General features: G+C 34.6%; 1 protein-coding gene across 18 annotated transcripts in view; it reads right to left on the bottom strand.

Annotated features, from left to right (window-relative positions):
- Positions 1-18,222, bottom strand: part of pank4 (pantothenate kinase 4 (inactive)) — a 116,268-nt gene that overhangs the window by 6,925 nt on the left and 91,121 nt on the right. For 12 of the 18 annotated variants that reach the window (XM_079857510.1, XM_079857507.1, XM_079857511.1 and 9 more), the window contains 5 exons: positions 15,660-15,772; positions 15,361-15,448; positions 14,969-15,120; positions 14,830-14,885; positions 2,228-2,277 (listed from right to left, as the gene is read on the bottom strand). In XM_079857510.1, the coding sequence (XP_079713636.1) occupies positions 2,228-2,277; positions 14,830-14,885; positions 14,969-15,120; positions 15,361-15,448; positions 15,660-15,772 (459 nt within the window). Of the gene's footprint in view, positions 1-2,227; positions 2,278-14,232; positions 14,300-14,829; positions 14,886-14,968; positions 15,121-15,360; positions 15,449-15,659; positions 15,773-18,222 lie in introns of all 18 variants that reach the window. The other 6 variants (XR_013819691.1, XR_013819692.1, XM_079857508.1 and 3 more) reach the window with 1 other exon arrangement.

The raw sequence follows: 18,222 nt of genomic DNA, 5'->3' as shown, positions 1-18,222 counted from the left end.
CTGGTAGTTTATTGTAAATGTAGAATTAATTATTGTCATAATGATTTTTTTTTTTAAATAGCTTCAAAGTTTTGTAAAGTTATTAGAATTTTTTTTTATGAAACATATTAATGAAAATAAAATTGAAGTTGGCACTGGAGCAATCTAGAAATGCACTACAGCTAAAGCCACATGTCTGACCATGTTATATTTAAAATATGAAGATAATAAGTCTAAAACTCTGTATTTAGTTAAATGTTTTTCAAGATCATGTCATGACTTTATTTCGATTAGGCTACTCTAAAAATGCTACTGATGTTTAGTCGTCTTCTAAGCATCCATTCAGACTTTTGTCTCTATTGTTTTTTGGTGCAAACGAGCCCCATTCAGTATCAGTCTCCCCCTGCACACATTCACACCTCTCCAGACTGGTTATGGCTCGAAATAGGCATTTCTTTTGTCTGCATTATAGTTACTAACGACTGGCTATTCACAGCCTATTCATAGGGTTTCAATCCCTAATTTCTTTTATCAAAGTTCTCACTTCACATTTGAAGTGCACTAAATAGTGGTCAAATGCACTAAAACATATCAGTAAGCATTCTTATTTAGAACAAAATTCATAAAAGAATAACCCCTGGTGGCAGGTGCACCTGGGCTAGCTAGCATGTTAGCTTAGCACACCATCAATACACGACCATTTATGAGATTAAAACCATGTTTGTGCTCCAAACTTACTTCATAACGCAATCGAGTGTTTTAAATAATCTTCTCTGATCTAATTTGGCTTCAGATAAAAAAAAAATCAGACAGAAAACATTATTTATAGTTTTATGCACGATGATAAAGTCTATATCGATTAGCATTACATTATAAATATAATCTATTATTATGAAAATACCTGGCATGGCTTGAAGAACACAGGCAAATCAAATATCATAGCAAACATGTTTATTATCTTCAAAACATCTGTATCTGCATTTTACAGCGCGAACTCTGTAGCTTTGTGTGTATCAGTGACGTCCTGGAATGTCACATGATCATGGCTCTTCTTCATGTCCCATATATGGATTATTTTTTGTGCATATAGCGCCCTCAGGCTATTGGTATGAATTGAAAACACTGCACATCTCAGTAAAAGCGCTCACAATGATTACATCGACACATTTGGGTATAAATTCAATAAATATTATTCCTGTCTTTAGAAATATGACGTGAATCTATGAGAATATATCAATATTTCTCCAAGTTTGCACATTTTTGAGCTAAAAGCCCTGAAGGACGTTGTTTTGTGTATCGCTGTCATGACGACAGCACGGGAGTTTTTTATGAATGGGAGGGCTGACGCGCATAATTCATATTAAAGGTATCGACTCATTTTTTCATTTCATAACTCCTGATACAAATTAAGACATAACTGTCACTATAAGTTTCTCAGAATACAATAGTGGTCAAATACTGAAACTTGAGTATTATATCTTTTTAATGATGTATAGTTTGTCAAGGTATAACATTAAATCTGATAGTAACTTTGAACTATATAAATAAAAAAAAACGCTTCAGTGCGCCCACGCACTGGTGAAGCTTAACAGGTTAAGAAGTTATTCTTTATTGAGGACTTCGCGTTGACGTGGCTGCAGTTCTTCCAAAGTCTGACGAAGTGGACGTTCTCTTACAGTTTATATACATTTAGGGGCAGGAACCAAAACTTTGTGATGAGACAGGTTTAGGAACCTGTTCTAGACAGAGTACTGCCCATCCTAATCCACTCAGCATATCTATTCAAATGCTGAGACCCGAGTACAGGACTGGCAGGACTCTCTTGCTAAAACACAAGCTCCAAGAGCCATTAAGAGTTTCAGTAAAACAGGACTGACCGGAGTCTTTTGCTAGAAACTCTGATAATAATAATTTATACCTAACCTTAACATGCTAAATTCAATGTAAACCTAAATTAAACATTTTAATTAATTTGTAATACAACAAAATACTTTACATTTATTTATAATGGCCCAGGGAGCATGTGTACATTTAGAATACATTTTAGCTTGATTTTAGATTTTACAGTACACACAACTATGTGTGTAAATGAAACCCAATGTCCTGTTGTGTTTTTTTTTTTTTTTACAGATAAGTGCTTATTAAAATAGAAGAGATACTATCATATCGCTCCTTGTTTGAACAGTGTATGAGTGCAGCTAACCGTAAAGTTCAATGACTTAAATTCATTGTCGATTTAAGATCTGACCTTCATTCTCTCGATCCATTGATTGTAGGCATCCACAAGCCATGGCCTTTCTGGGAATATAAAATGTTCAGTATATAGACAACTTTAAGGTATCAAAATACATACATACTGGTGAAAAGTTTGTAATTTTTGTAAAGTTTTTTATTTTTATTTATTTGATCAAAAACAGTAGAAACAGTAATATCGTGAAATATGATTACAATGTAAAACAACAGTTTTCAACTTTAATATATATATATATATATATATATATATATATATATATATATATATATATATATATATATATATATATATATATATTCAATTCTATTCTATTTAATATATTTTAATATAATTATTACTGTGATGGCAAAGATGAATTTTCATCAGTCATTACTCCAGTCTTCAGTGTCACATGATCCTTCAGAAATCATTCTAATATGCTGATTTAGTGCTCAGTTGTTATCAATTATTATTAGTGCTCAATTATTAAAAATGGGTCTTATTATTATCAATGTTGAAAACGGTTTTATATTTATGTGGAAACCGTGATACATTTTTCTCAGGATTCTTTAATGAATAGAATTTAATAGGACAGCATTTATTTGAAAGAGAATGTTTATCATAATGAATTTCTTTATCGTCACTTTTGATCAATTTAATGCATCCATTCCTTACAGGAAAAAGTATTAACTTCTTTTTTTTAAAGTAAAGAAAGAAAGAAAATAACAGCACACCTGTTTTTTAACACTGAAAATAAGAAATGTTTCTTTACCAAATCAGTATATTAGAATGATTACTGAAAGGCCATATGACACTGAAGACTGGTCATGGTTTTTCATGCATTGAAAATATTTTGGCAGATGCTAAAATGAATCTTTGTCCCACCAAAGATTAATTTGATCATTTAATGTGGTGATACCTGCCGCTCTGCTGTACCTTTACCGCTGATAGCAGGCTGCTTTAAAACACTCCAGTGAGTGTTCTTTTGAGCATGTGAACATAATGGCCAATCAGCTATTTAATCCGCTCAACACCGCTCAAGGTGGCAGAGATTTTGTTCAGCACGAGTTCTGCACGCTCTCGAATCCTTCCATTATAACCAAGTATAAACACGATGTCAATAAGAGATTCATTGTACAGCTTCATTGATTATAATGGAAGTATTCGCAAGAGTGCAGCTTTGTATCCCTCGCATTGTATAATTATTATTATTATTATTAATAAAAGAAATATACACACACACACACACACACATACAGATGGTGCCCAACCAGAATGAGACTTTTACCGCCGCCGTTCCCGCAGCGGCAAAATTGGGATGTGTATTTGCTGCCTTTTACCGCTGAGTGGCGCTGTAATCACAGACTTTGAAAAGTGTCAGTTTATTCTCTTTATGACGTAATCTGCCGCGGCAGTAATCTGAGCTGAGGTCACAGATAAATTCAAGATAAATATTGTGGTTAAACGAATTCAAATTCATTAAATTTAAACAAAGTAGACACACGTTAACATTGTGTGCCCAGTTTTTCTATAATTTAGAAAGGCTATGTCAATAGGTTACTTGTCATTTACTTTGTGTTATTTTAATGTGTTTGTAGATTTATTAACTGAAACATAACAGTGAAATAAATTAAAATAATTTACCGTAAAATTAAAACATTTTCAGGACTTGCAGTTACTAACCGATGTTAGTCGGTTTAAGCATTCTTTGTTATATTCAGAATTAAATAGGCTTACATGTTGTATCAATTGAATTCTTTAATAAATAATCAACCACAATGCCTATTACTGCCACAGCAAAAATAAACCAGTCGAATTTCAAAGTCGTTCGCGAAATGACTAGGCTATACCGGGTGCCGCAAGTGACAGGGCAAAACAGCAGCAACTGCGGCATTTTAAAAGGTACGTTTCCTATCTGTTTATTTAAAAAAAAAAAAAAAAAAAAAAAAAAAAAAAAACCATGGCGCAAGATCTTGTAAAAAAAAAAACCGTTTTTCATTATTTGAACAAAAATGAGACTGATTGAATATGTAAAAATATAAACAAACAAAGCAGAGAATAAAACAAACTTTTAGGGAAAAAATATAGGCCTATTATGCTACAGCAGAATTGGTTAACATAAACGAAAGCAAAATATGTAAAAATACATTTCAAACAAACTAAAACAAAACAAATTCGTGGCCGAGTGGTAGGCTATAACTTACGTTTCAATAATTCAGATGACACGGGTTCTAATCCCGAACAAACATGGGCTACTTTTTTATTATTAATGCAGAGAGATTTGATAGTTCTAAAATATTGCTACACCATATTGTTTTTTTCTCCTATAGCCTATATTAAATATTTTATATTTATAAAATAAAATTACCATTAATTTCCATTTTACATTAGGGACAATTTTTATCCAACAGAATGGCTGAATTAACATCTGCATAATAATAATAATAATAATAATAATAAATAAACAGCACAAGGTCTTGTAAAAACACTTTTTTTTATAATTTTTTTCGAGACAGTAAATTGCCAATGTTAAAAAACATAAGCAAATAAAAAAGAATATAACAAACTTTTAAAACAGAGAAAATAGTAGACCTAGGCTATTCAGACGATAGCTCTGTGGTCAATGCATTAACAATAGCCTCTCGGAGCTTCAAACGATCTGAGATCGAATCTCAGTGTAGCCGACAGTGTTTGTGTTTTTCCATTCTTGATGCTTAAATATGCATCTGTTTATTAAAGTCAATCATCTTGTTTAATCAATTTACAACATAAATTTGCTACATTCCAGTTGAGCCGCTGCAAAGACGACACATCTGATGAGGAAGACTGTCAGCCGATTGCACCAGAAAATTAAGATGATGAAGCTCGTCTTTAATCTGCTAAAAAGAAATTTGTGTGTGAATCATTCACGAGATTGAGATGACTGACAGTGATACCCGGCCATAGCAACGGAAGACATTTTTCAAAACAGATCGAACAAATCAGAAAAATACTTTCAATACAGTATTGCTTTCAATTAAAAAATAAACAATGAAAATGTAAAAGAAAAAGAAAATTAATTAAGTTTGAAAACCCATCGCACATTTCAAGGTATGAATAAAGTGTCGGAACAGTTTATTTATTTAAACAGGGTTGCATCGATAGAGTTTATTCCCTTTGTGATGCAAAATAAGAAACACAATCTTATTCTTGCAACATTTTAAATTTCTATTGTCAAAGAAATTGCAGCTAAATTAAAAAATTAAAACGGTACAAAACGAAAAAAGTTCAAAGCAACATAAATTAAGAACAGGCGTTTTTCTTTGTCTCTCTCGCGCTGGATATTTTTTTAGTAAGTTTGGTCTCCCTCACTGCGCGCTGCGGGTCTCTCTCGAAATTAAGCATTTCAGCGTAAAAAAACACCATACAGCTGATAATACTGTATATGTCGCTGTGTGTCATCCACACAAATCACGAAAGAAAAAACTGTAACAAATAGCTTTTGTTCCTTCAAAGATACAACATGCCTTGCTGAATTCACCTCACAATAAAACGAGGTGGGTCGCGAATTAAAGAGCTCTGTATCTGCTAAATTGAAATTGTGTGTGGAAAACCTTTAAATACAATCAATAAAACTACAATATATAATTTAATAAGATATAAGGCCTACTGTACATAGGCTATGGACTTTTGGAGATTTTGAGATTAATCCTTAAAAGAATTTTGCCTTTGCCTGCTCATCAGGCTGGCTCCGACACTCTCCATATGAAAGACGGAACATTAACACCTCTGTCCTGCACCCCCACGATAAAGCAACTATTGCCTTCTCCAAACCCCCCACAGGCTAGCTGAGTTTGCAAAACAAAACAAAGAGTTTGCCACTCGTCGTGGTTTGCCAAAACACTTCATTATAAACTTCAATATTTCATTCAAAACAATCTCAAAACGCTTTGTGACATTTTGAAAAGCCGTGGATGCATTACTGCCACTGGAACCATGAACGCAAATACTGGTTCTGATTTTATTGTTTGTCGTTTAAACGTCATATATATATATATTTTTTTATTTTTTTAACAGAACTGCTTTTGAAATTACGATTGGAATCATTATAGGTTACAGAAGTAAAGTCATTGTATAATAGGCTATTTGTTTCTTAGTGTAAAATGGAAATGCATGGTGATTTTATTTTGTAAATAGGCTATAAGCAAAAAACTATGTTTTAGAACTAGACAAATCTCTCTGCATCAACAATAGACTATAAAATGCATTAATAGGCTAATATAAAAATATCAGTAATCCAAGTTAGTTCGGGATTCGAACCCGTGTCATCTAAATGATCGTAACGTAAGTTCAACCACTCGGCCACGATTCACTCGTTGCGACATGGCCTAACGTTCCAGTGTGTCTTCATTCAAATGAACGCGCCGCCGCGTTTGTCGAACACTAATTCAACATGCCAGAAAAAAACCTGGCTTTGGAACAATGCATAGCGCCACTCGTCGTCGTGTGCAAAAAAATTTACAATAATTTAGTTTAATTTATTTCAGTGTTAATGTTTGAGTTAAAAAAATCCTCTACAAATTAAATTAACACAAAGTCGGCTACAAGAGTCCTTTATAGGCTAAGTAAAAAGCAAAGGGCTTACAGTCTTAATATTTAGGCTACTTTGCTTAAATTCGATACATTTATTTTCAGTAGGGCCTAATAAATTTGTAGGGATGTAATTTCAGTATGCTTCACCAACGCTATGTATTCAATTAAAGTTCCAAGAGGTCTGGTATATATTTCCTTCCCAGCTGACACAAAAAATCACAACTTGTGCTTGCTGCAAACGCAAGTTATTTAAGGTGTCTCAACTGTACACAGTCTACCATACAGTGTGAATTCGTTACAAGGTTTTATTTAATTAAATTAATGTGCAGCAATTTGTACAAATAGAGTCTATAGGCCTACTATACTGTTGTAGCCATTAAATAATCTCATTTAGTATCATATTTGTTTTACAAATACACATCTTGCTTGTTGCACGCACACATATTATGTCAAAAAAACGAAATATTATGTTGAAATAACATTATTATTAATAATACATCTTTTAGAATATTTGATTAAATGCTGATTGTTGCGCTTGTTCAATTTAATAAAATTAAAACTTTAATTGTGATAATTAAAATAATTGAGAATAAAACTTGATTTTTGAACGATGCGTAACGCCACTCGGCCTGGTGTGCCAAAACACTACATTTTAAACTTCAATGTTTAATTCAAAACAATCTCAAAACGCGTTGTGACATTTTTTTAAAGCAGTAGCCTAGCCTATACATTAAGGGCATTGGAACCAGGATCTTAACTAAAACCCGTTCCGCGTAATCTCTGAAAAATTATACCACACTACTCCATGTATTTTTTTTTTAAGGACTGCTTTTGAAATCACTATAAATTACTATGCAATTGTATCGCTCACGAGAGCTCTTCATTTATCTAATTCCTCAATAGAATAGTAAAAATATTCAGCGTCATTGCTCCTAATATCGTCTCTATTTTTAACTTTTGATTCTATTTTTTTCAGTTCTAAAATTGATTCTATCTTTGGTTCTATTCTGTTGTAGCATAATAGGCCTATTTATATATATGAAAAATATGCCTATCAGGCTTAGGGTTTTATATTTAACCCACTTACATTTTAAAATACGGCTATTGCTGCTGTTTTGCACAATGTCCCTTTGCGCCACCTGGCGGTCATTTCGGGAACGACTTTGAAATGCGGCTGGTTTATTTTCGCCGCGGTGATTTCGCCCTGGTAATAGGCATTCTGGTTGGGTACCATCTGTATACAGTGAGGAAAATAAGTATTTGAACACCCTGCTATTTTGCAAGTTCTCCCACTTGGAAATCATGGAGGGGTCTGAAATTGTTATCGTAGGTGCATGTCCACTGTGAGAGACATAATCTAAAAAAATAAATCCAGGAATCACAATATATGATTTTTTTAACTATTTATTTGTATGATACATCTGCAAATAAGTATTTGAACACCTGTCTATCAGCTAGAAGTCTGACCCTCAAAGACCTGTTAGTCTGCCTTTAAAATGTCCACCTCCACTCCATTTATTATCCTAAATTAGATGCACCTGTTTGAGGTCGTTAGCTGCATAAAGACACCTGTCCACCCCATACAATCAGTAAGAATCCAACTACTAACATGGCCAAGACCAAAGAGCTGTCCGAAGACACTAGAGACAAAATTGTACACCTCCACAAGGCTGGAAAGGGCTATGGGGAAATTGCCAAGCAGCTTGGTGAAAAAAGGTCCACTGTTGGAGCAATCATTAGAAAATGGAAGAAGCTAAACATGACTGTCAATCTCCCTCGGACTGGGGCTCCATGCAAGATCTCACCTCGTGGGGTCTCAATGATCCTAAGAAAGGTGAGAAATCAGCCCAGAACTACACGGGAGGAGCTGGTCAATGACCTGAAAAGAGCTGGGACCACCGTTTCCAAGGTTACTGTTGGTAATACACTAAGACGTCATGGTTTGAAATCATGCATGGCACGGAAGGTTCCCCTGCTTAAACCAGCACATGTCAAGGCCCGTCTTAAGTTTGCCAATGACCATTTGGATGATCCAGATGAAGTCATGGGAGAAAGTCATGTGGTCAGATAAGACCAAAATAGAACTTTTTGGTCATAATTCCACTAAACGTGTTTGGAAGAAGAAGAATGATGAGTACCATCCCAAGAACACCATCCCTACTGTGAAGCATGGGGGTGGTAGCATCATGCTTTGGGGGTGTTTTTCTGCACATGGGACAGGGCGACTGCACTGTATTAAGGAGAGGATGACCGGGGCCATGTATTGTGAGATTTTGGGGAACAACCTCCTTCCCTCAGTTAGAGCATTGAAGATGGGTCGAGGCTGGGTCTTCCAACATGACAATGACCCGAAGCACACAGCCAGTATAACCAAGGAGTGGCTCTGTAAGAAGCATATCAAGGTTCTGGCGTGGCCTAGCCAGTCTCCAGACCTAAACCCAATAGAGAATCTTTGGAGGGAGCTCAAATACTTATTTTCCTCACTGTATATATACACTGTATATACAGAGAGTACACCACTCACATTTCAGCAAACATTTTAGTGTATCTTCTCAAAGGACAATACCATAGAAATGAAACTTGGATAGATTTTAGAGTAGTCATTGTGCTGCTTGTATAGCAGTATATATTTACTGTCCTCTGAAAAAAACTCAACATACAGCGATTATTGTCAAAATAGCTGGCAACAAAAGTGAGTACACCCTAAGTGAACATGTCAAAACTGTGTCCAAAGTGTCAATATTTTGTATGAGCACCATTGTTATCTAGCACTGCCTTAATCCTCTTAGGCATGGAATTCACCAGAGCTGCACAGGTTGTTGCTGGGATCCCCTTCCACACCTCCATAATGACATCACGCAGCTGCTGGATGTTCGACACATGGCGCTTCTCCACCTTCCGCTTGAGGATTTTGAGCCCACAGGTGCTCAATAGGTTTCAGGTCTGGAGAAATACTTGGTCACTCCATCATCTTCACCTTCAGCTTCCTCAGCAAGGCAGTTGTCATCTTGGTGGTGTGTTTGGGGTCGGCACAGTTTCTGAAGGGAAGGCATCATGTTCTGCTTCAGAATGTCACAGTACAAATTGGAATCCATGTTTCCCCCAATGAAGCTCAGCTCCCCAGTACCAACTGCACTCATGCAGCCCCAGACCATGATGCTACCACCACCATGCTTGACACTAGGCAAGACACAATTTTCTTGGTACTCCTCACCAGGGCATCGCCACACATTCTGGACACCATCTGAGCCAAACAAGTTTATCTTAGTCTCATCAGACCACAGGACATGGTTCCAGTAATTCATGCTCTTGGACAGGTTGCTTTCAGCAAACTGTTTGCAGTTTTTCTTGTGAGCCAGCTTCAGAAGAGGCTTCTTTCTGGAACAACGGCCATGCAAACAGACTTGTTGCAGTGTGCGGCATATGGTCTGAGCACTGACAAGCTGACCTTCCGCAACATCTAAAGCAATGCTGGCAGCACTCATGCGTCTGTTTTTTGAAGCCAGCTTCTGCACCTGACGCACAGCACGAGGACTCTTGATTGACCCTTGCGAGGCCTGTTCCGAGTAGAACCCATCTTGGAAAACCTCTGTATGACCCTGGCCTGTACTGTAACTCAGTTTCAGGGTGTTACCAATCTTCTTATAGCCTAGGCCATCTTTGTGGAGAGCAACAATTCTAATTCTCAAATCCTTAGAGAGTTCTTTGCCATAAGGTGCATTGTTGAACATTCAGTGGTCAGTATGAAAGAATTGTACTCAAAGCTCAAATTTCAACTGCTCTAATACAAGATATAACAATTTGTATGGTCCTGTCAAGCAGACAAAAACACAAACATGATGAATAGGACATGTAGCTTTGCATGGTTAAAAGACATACAGCTATTATCACTTAGGGTGTACTCACTTTTGTTGCCACCTATTTTGACAATAATGGCTGTAAGAGGCAGTGTGGAGAAAAAATTCTCTGACAGCCGAGGCACTCCTTAATTAAAATGTCTTTATTACAAAAATGACATGTCCTAACTGGACAACTTTAAAATGCCCACGCGTAGCGGCATGGGGCCTTCTTCAGGGCCTGTAGTGTTCAGTTATTCAGTTAATAATGGCTGTATGTTCAGTTATTTTCAGAGGACAGTAACTACATACTGCTATACAAGCAGCACATTGACTACTCTAAAATCTTTCCAAGTTTAATTTCTATAGTATTGTCCCTTGAGTAGATATACTAAAATGTTTGTTGTGTACTTACTGTGAGATGCTACACACACACACCTGTCATAATACAGAGAAAAAATATTTTAGGAATCTGTCAAAAACTGGTTTAAAACTAAAAATTGTATTGTCATTTATTAGGCAATTAACAAACTGAAACAACTAAATAGTCTTTATTCAAACATAACCAAAAGTCCTTTGGCCTTGATAACAGCGTGGATTCTTGCTCGCATTGTTTTTCCACATTCTCTGTTGTTATTGACTTCCAAAAAGTTTCTAGTTGTTCGCAAAGCCTTTTAATGAAACTTTTGTGCAATCTATCTTTGAATCTACTAAATCAGAAATTTGTTCAATAGGATTCAAGTCTGGACTTTGACTTGGCCAACTGTGGTTAAAGAGCTTACACATACTGGTGGATTAACCATTACAGAAACATAAAAATTATTTTGGTAATCACCAATACTGTTAGTTTAGGGCAGCTGTGGCACAAACCTTACATTGGGTGATGGTCTAATAAATTTGTTAAGCACTGTATATTCATGCTGCTACCGTAACTACACATTGCAAAGTTTCTGAATTGACAACCTTCAAATCAGTCACTCAGTGACTTTTTATATATACATTTACAGTTAGTTCTAAGCACTTTGTTTTATGATCTGGCCCGACCTTGATTATTTATTATTTCATGAAAAAATAGGATAAGTTAATATTACAAACTGTTTCTTTGCATTTATTGTGGATTTACTTTGTACTGTGTGTGTGGATGACGGTGTTCATCCACCACCACCGAAGACCATTTTTGATCCCGGAAAAACCTTGAAAATTCACCTTTGCCATAGATAAAATAGACAACTGTTCTTTTGAATGCAATAATATTTAATAATAATAATATTGTAATAACATTATTGTTTTTCAGTGTATTTTTGATCAAATAAATTTCGATTATTCCAAACTTTTGACCGGTAGAGTACAAACATATATGGGTCAATGACAAATAAGATTTTCAAGAAGAAAAAAAATATATTTTAAGCAAAACAGTTTTAAAATGTATTTTTATGTCCAAAAAAATGTATGGTGTTGATTTATATTGGTTTTACAGCATTTTAGGCAGCATTAATTCATTATTAAACAAGATTTCTGATTTTACCACCCAGAAAATGTCAGGTGGTGCGACCATATATTAATTTAAAATAATATACATTTAATGTACTTAGCATTACTGAGACTTGTAAATATGAATCATTGTAGTGTCTAAAATGCATATCACATGGTAAATTCCCTTTCTATTTCTTTATTTATTGCCCTTTTATTCCAAATCATATAAACGGCTGCTTTTCTTTGTGTTCAAACACCCATTTTTCCATAAGGACTTTTTTATGTTTTGTTTTTAATTGTAAAAATGAGTTGTTTACGTTATATAAAGGTTTACAGTTATATTTCTTACTTCATTTTGCAATTGCAGTGGGAATTGATACATTTAAATGTAAATTTGCTGGTTGCACCACCTGACAATGACTGGTCGCACCACCTGACGTTGTGATCAATAATGATTGATATTCACAAAATAAAAAGAAAGATATGTCAATGAATTTTATTCAGGTTTCAATTGGCTTTTTTATTTTAATCCTCTGAGCAATTTATACTCTATCTCAATCATATAATTAAATTTCATTAACAAGAAAGTGCAAAACAATACTGCATGTTATGAATAATATTTGATCATCGCTTCTTTAAAAATATAACTTTGAAACCTCAAGGAACACATTTAATAAATGAGAACATCTTTTATATGAAATAGTGAATTAGTGCAAATATTGGGCCCAGAAACATTAATGGCAGAATTCATCTACTACTCATGCAATTAGATTCAGTAGTAACAGTAAGTCAAGAAAAAGAAAAAAAAAACATTAAGATGTAAACAAGCTTATTAATTGCAATGTACAACATACCTATCTCTATAAAAGATACATGGTTTCAGACCCATTCTATTTTAATTAAATGAAAATATGGGACATATAGGTGAAACTCAAAAAATTTGAGTATGAAAGAGTATCGTGAGTATCGTGCAAAAGTTCATTTATTTCAGTAATTCAAGTTAAAAGGTGAATATATTATATAGACTCATTGCATGCAAAGTGAGATATTTCAAGCTATGAAAACCTTTTCACAATATTCTAATTTTGAATTTGGGGTTTTCTTAAGCTGTAACCCATAATTATCAAAATTATAACAAATAAAGGCTTGAAATATCTTGCTTTGCATGTAATGAGTCTATATAATATATTAGTTTCACCTTTTAACTTGAATTACTGAAATAAATTAACTTTTGCATGATATTACATTTTTTGGAGTTTCACCTGTACTATATCATTTGTAAAATAAATTGTTTTAGTTTAAATATTTAATAGAATGGGTAATGGTTTGTTAATCATTCGAAATCATGACTAATAACTATGCTTTTCTGTAATGCTGTATGACACTGCTATCAAGTATGTATTATTAACATGTAATAACTGTAATTACCACAAAAAATAACAGAACACCATATTAACTTAAGTTGTAATGTATCTAGATATACATAATGAACATAATACCTTGCTTTTCTTTTGGCAAGGTACTCTGCCCCTGCAACTGATCACTTTTTAAACGAGCTCTATGTCGTGCTGTTTTCTCGTTGCTTGATAATGGCATTTACAAAAACAAATTAAAATAGATTCATTTAAAGATGCAATTGTTTTAGTATCAATGTTGATTATACAGTCCTATATTCTTGAAGAATAGGACTTTAAGATGGACAATGTGCTCTTTAAATTGTCACTCATACCATAATAAAATAAATATATATATACATATGTAGATTGCACCTTTAAACAACTTAAAAGCGTTATATATTTACTAAAATATATTTAATATTTTCAAAAACATGAATTAACATGACTTTTTTTTTGGTGGTTTAACTGTAACTCTGGTCGCGACACCTGACATATTGGTTGCACCACCTGACATTTCAAACTCAATTCAAATCTAACAGGCATTAACTTGGACGCCTATACAAATGTTTGACCATGTGCTCAAGGTTATACATACATTTTTTAAATCAAATACACATTTTTATAATAACAACACATTTTCAAAGTTTTCCAGGGGTCATACCACCTGACATGATAAGTTGAATCAACCTCATCATTACTCAAAAATGTCAAATTATCTAATATTTATGGGAGGGTGACTAACCTTGTTACTGCATCAAAGGGGTACTCTGGAGTGTTCTGTGTGATGTCATATGCTGTCACATGGTTTTCTTAAAGGAACATTGCATAAAATTGCATTTTTATGTCAGTCGCCCTTCCCTCCCTGACATTAGTAGAAGTAAATTTTTCGGACAAAAGTTTTTTTAAGTAATAGAATAGTTTTGAAATAGGACCGATACACTATTTCCCCTCATTTATAAGGAATTTAACATAAAATCATGCCAAAATATTTGATTAAGAATTTTATTGAGAAAATTAACATTTATATCTCAGTTTTGTTCTCTGCTTGTATGTTCGGACGGTCGCACCACCTGACATTTTTGGTCTTTCAAACACCAAAACTCAAAAAATATATTGAATTTTAATAAAATGAAAAGGGTTTCTTATAAAAGACATATTGTAGATCCATTTGATATATGACATGCATTTATTCAAATTCTTTTTAGGAAAATAATGAATTTGGACACAAAAAATACATGTCATGTCATTGACCCATATATGTTTATCATTTATCAGTCAAAAAATAATTTGTGATTCAATATTTTATCATTATTATGTGACAGTTTAAAAGTTTTCATACCTTGTAATTGTTGTTTTGCTTGTTCAAACCCAAAGTCTGGATCTGATTCAAGCACGCTGAAAAACAAATAAAAAATAAGAATATAGCCCCCAAAAAAACAAATAAAAAAAACCCCTGGCATATTTGTTAGTACACTCACTCTGACACAGCTTTGGCTCCCCAGTCGAAAACGTTGCCAGCCAGGAGGCCTTTGACCAAAGTGAACTGTCTTTGCTCCCAGCTCAGCTCCTCTACTGACTTCACCACCTTCAGATAGTATTTCAGGGCCATGTCATTCTCTTTCTGCTTGATCTACAGGAAAATAAGAGATTCAGACTGAATCAGATAATTCTCCATCGGCCAATAACAACTAAAACACTCATTCTAAATGATGGTTTAACCACTGGAAAATAGACAAACAGATGCACAAAGATAGAGATTGAAACAATCTCATGACAGAAAATATGTTTACAAGATTTTAAATGACAGATTGTGGGGAACTGATGTGATTTGAAAAACCACAGGCAAGGTGAATGATGATTCAATGTAAACCTTAGAGTAGGGGTCAGGAAAGTTGAACTCGTTTAAACAGTGTTCTCTTGTGTCTAAAAGACTTCTGACGGTGAGGGATCCATAAGCACTAGAGATGAGAGGAGAGGCAAGCTACATTAGAAGAGAGAAACACTCATCCAGCAACACTCAAGTACACACACACACTACAAGACTGTAACTCATAAATCATCCTAATTGCTACTAAGATCTTGTTGAATATTAAGCCACAGATACAGTCAGGCTGAAGCATGAACTCGTGATGAGCCAAAGCAGAGGATTTAGGTTCATGATGCTCTTACAAAGGCTGGTGCCGAAGAGTCTGGAGTTTGTGACGGTATTTCTGCCGAAACTTTTCTGCCCTCTCCACAGCCTCCGGCTGGTCTTTCTGGCTAGCCACAGCTCGCTTCACCACCTGTTCAGAAAAACAAGATGAAGTCATGAACATGTGGATTCAAGTTTGGCTGTGGGATATATTACAAGCTATGAAATTTACTGACAAATAATATATAATCAATGTAATATATGTAGTGTAGGGGGGTGTGATATGACAATTTTTGATTGTGAACAATTAAAACGTCTCCACGATCTGCTTTTGAAGAAATCTCGTAATATCGTGCTATAGTGCATTCTATCAGTTGCAGTTCTGGCGCCTCCATCCCAACATACTGTACAATTATGCCATCAAATAAATAAAACAACAGAAACGGTGGATTTTTAGGTGGAACAGTGATATTTTTACTATTGTTGATTGAGACGAATGAAGAGCGCTTCTCTCTAGCGTGCTCGGACACGCTGGTTACTGCTGGAAAAGGGAACTTCAGGGCATTTCGCAGAAAGTTAATTCATAGTCGAGTGGTAGAGCATAGGCCACCAATGTCAATGACATGGGTTCAAATCCTGAACAAGCACAGGCTACGGTTCGTTTGTTTTTTTCTTTTTTGATTAATGCAGATATTGTGTCTCCTGCAGTTCTAAAACACATTAAATAATTATAAACCAAAATGTTTTGTGCTTACATGTATAGGCAATACAATTACCATGCATTTCCATTTTACACTAAGCAACAAAAATATATATATACACAACGGTATGAATGAATTCACATTTGTAGAATTCCAAACAGAATATCAACAAACATCAGTTCTGAAAAGAACTGGGGTTCGCAATCCAGAAAGTGTTTGTAGAAACACGGTTGTAAAGATCTCAGGATCCCTGACTGCGGAATTTAATTATTAAGTTGAAAATGTTGTTCATGGCAACAAGGAACATGAGTGTGAAGTTCCACTTCGTTTTGCTTGGAAAAAGCTGGCATAGTAAAACGAAGCAGCTAAATCATCAAGCAAAAGCATCTGATTCTGTTTTAATTCTTCAGTCAATGAAGGAATTAAATCATTTACATGTCGTAGTATTTTTGTCATAAATATTTATTAATTGTTAAATATTTCATTCTTTGAATGATTAAAAATATATATATATATATATATTTTTTTTTTTTTACCTTTATTTAACCAGGAAAATCTCTCTGAGATTAAAAATCTCTTTCACAGGAGTGTCCTGGCCAAGAATGGACAGCAGTTACAATCACAAACTTACAGATCAAAACAACAAATATAAAATTAAAACACTTAAAAACAATTGAACATCGAGTCTTCTTCTAGTGACCGAATAATAGATTTAAAATGTTCCATAGGCACCAGAGGTTGTAATTTCAATTTCGATTGGAGTAGATTCCATTCAAATGGAGCTGCATACATAAAAGCCCTTTTTCCCAGTTCAGTTCTTACAAATGGAACAGAAAGAGTAAAACAGTTTTCAGACCGGAGGGAATATTTCCCAACACTTTTCTTTTAAATTAGACAACCTAGATACAAAGGCAACAACCCCAGAATAGTTTTATAAATAATTAGGTAATAGTGAATTTTCCTTCTAATGGACAGAGAGGGCCAGGCTACTCTGTTATACAATATACAATGATGAGTTAAAGGTTTACAATCTGATATAAATCTTAAAGCGCTATGATAAACGGCATCCAAAGAGGAGAGAAGATGAGAAGCAGCATGATATGACGCAGCACCTGAAAATAGTCCCCAGCTCGGTAAATTCCAACGTGACCGGGACTAAGTTTGTCTAACCTATTAGACCTATTTTCAGGCGCTGCGTCATATCATTACGCCTGCTGCACTCATGGTACGGCAGCAAAGTTTCTTGATTATTACGCAGGAATGAGAGTATAGTTCCTAGCCATATCAGCCTAGAAAATCGCAAATTTACATTTTCCGTCGGTTTTAGTACACAATGTAACTACAGAAGAGTCAAGTTTTAAATAGGAAAAATATCTAAACTCTTTGGTCATTTTTTTTGAGAGAGATGCTAATGGTCTTGTCCGATTCAATGATCTATGCTAAGCTATGCTAAAAGTGGTACCGCCAGACCCGGAGATCGGCTGAATGGATTTGAAAATGGTAAAACTCATCTGTTTAACTCTGGGCGAGTTGTAAAATGAGCCTATTTCCCAAAAAAGTGGAGTATCCCTTTAAATAGGCAAGAGTGGAAAATGATCAGCAAAAAAAAAAAAAAATTCATGACACTTTTTATATCATCTGGACTTAACCTGTTAAGCCTCACCAGTGCGTCGGCGCACTGAAGCGTTTTTTTTTATATATAGCTCAAAGTTACTATCAGATTTAATGTTATACTTCGACAAACTATACATCATTAAAAAGATATAAGACTCAAGTTTCAGTATTTGACCACTATTGTATTCTGAGAAACTTATAGCGACAGTTATTTCTTAATTTGTGTCAGGAGTTATGAAATGAAAAAATGAGTCGATACCTTTGATATGAATTATGCGCGTCAGCT

This window comes from Squalius cephalus (assembly GCF_949319135.1).
Source record: "Squalius cephalus genome assembly, chromosome: 22".
NCBI lineage: Eukaryota > Metazoa > Chordata > Actinopteri > Cypriniformes > Leuciscidae > Squalius > Squalius cephalus.
Note: the sequence above shows the minus strand (reverse complement) of the source record. Positions and strands in the feature narration are given on the sequence as shown.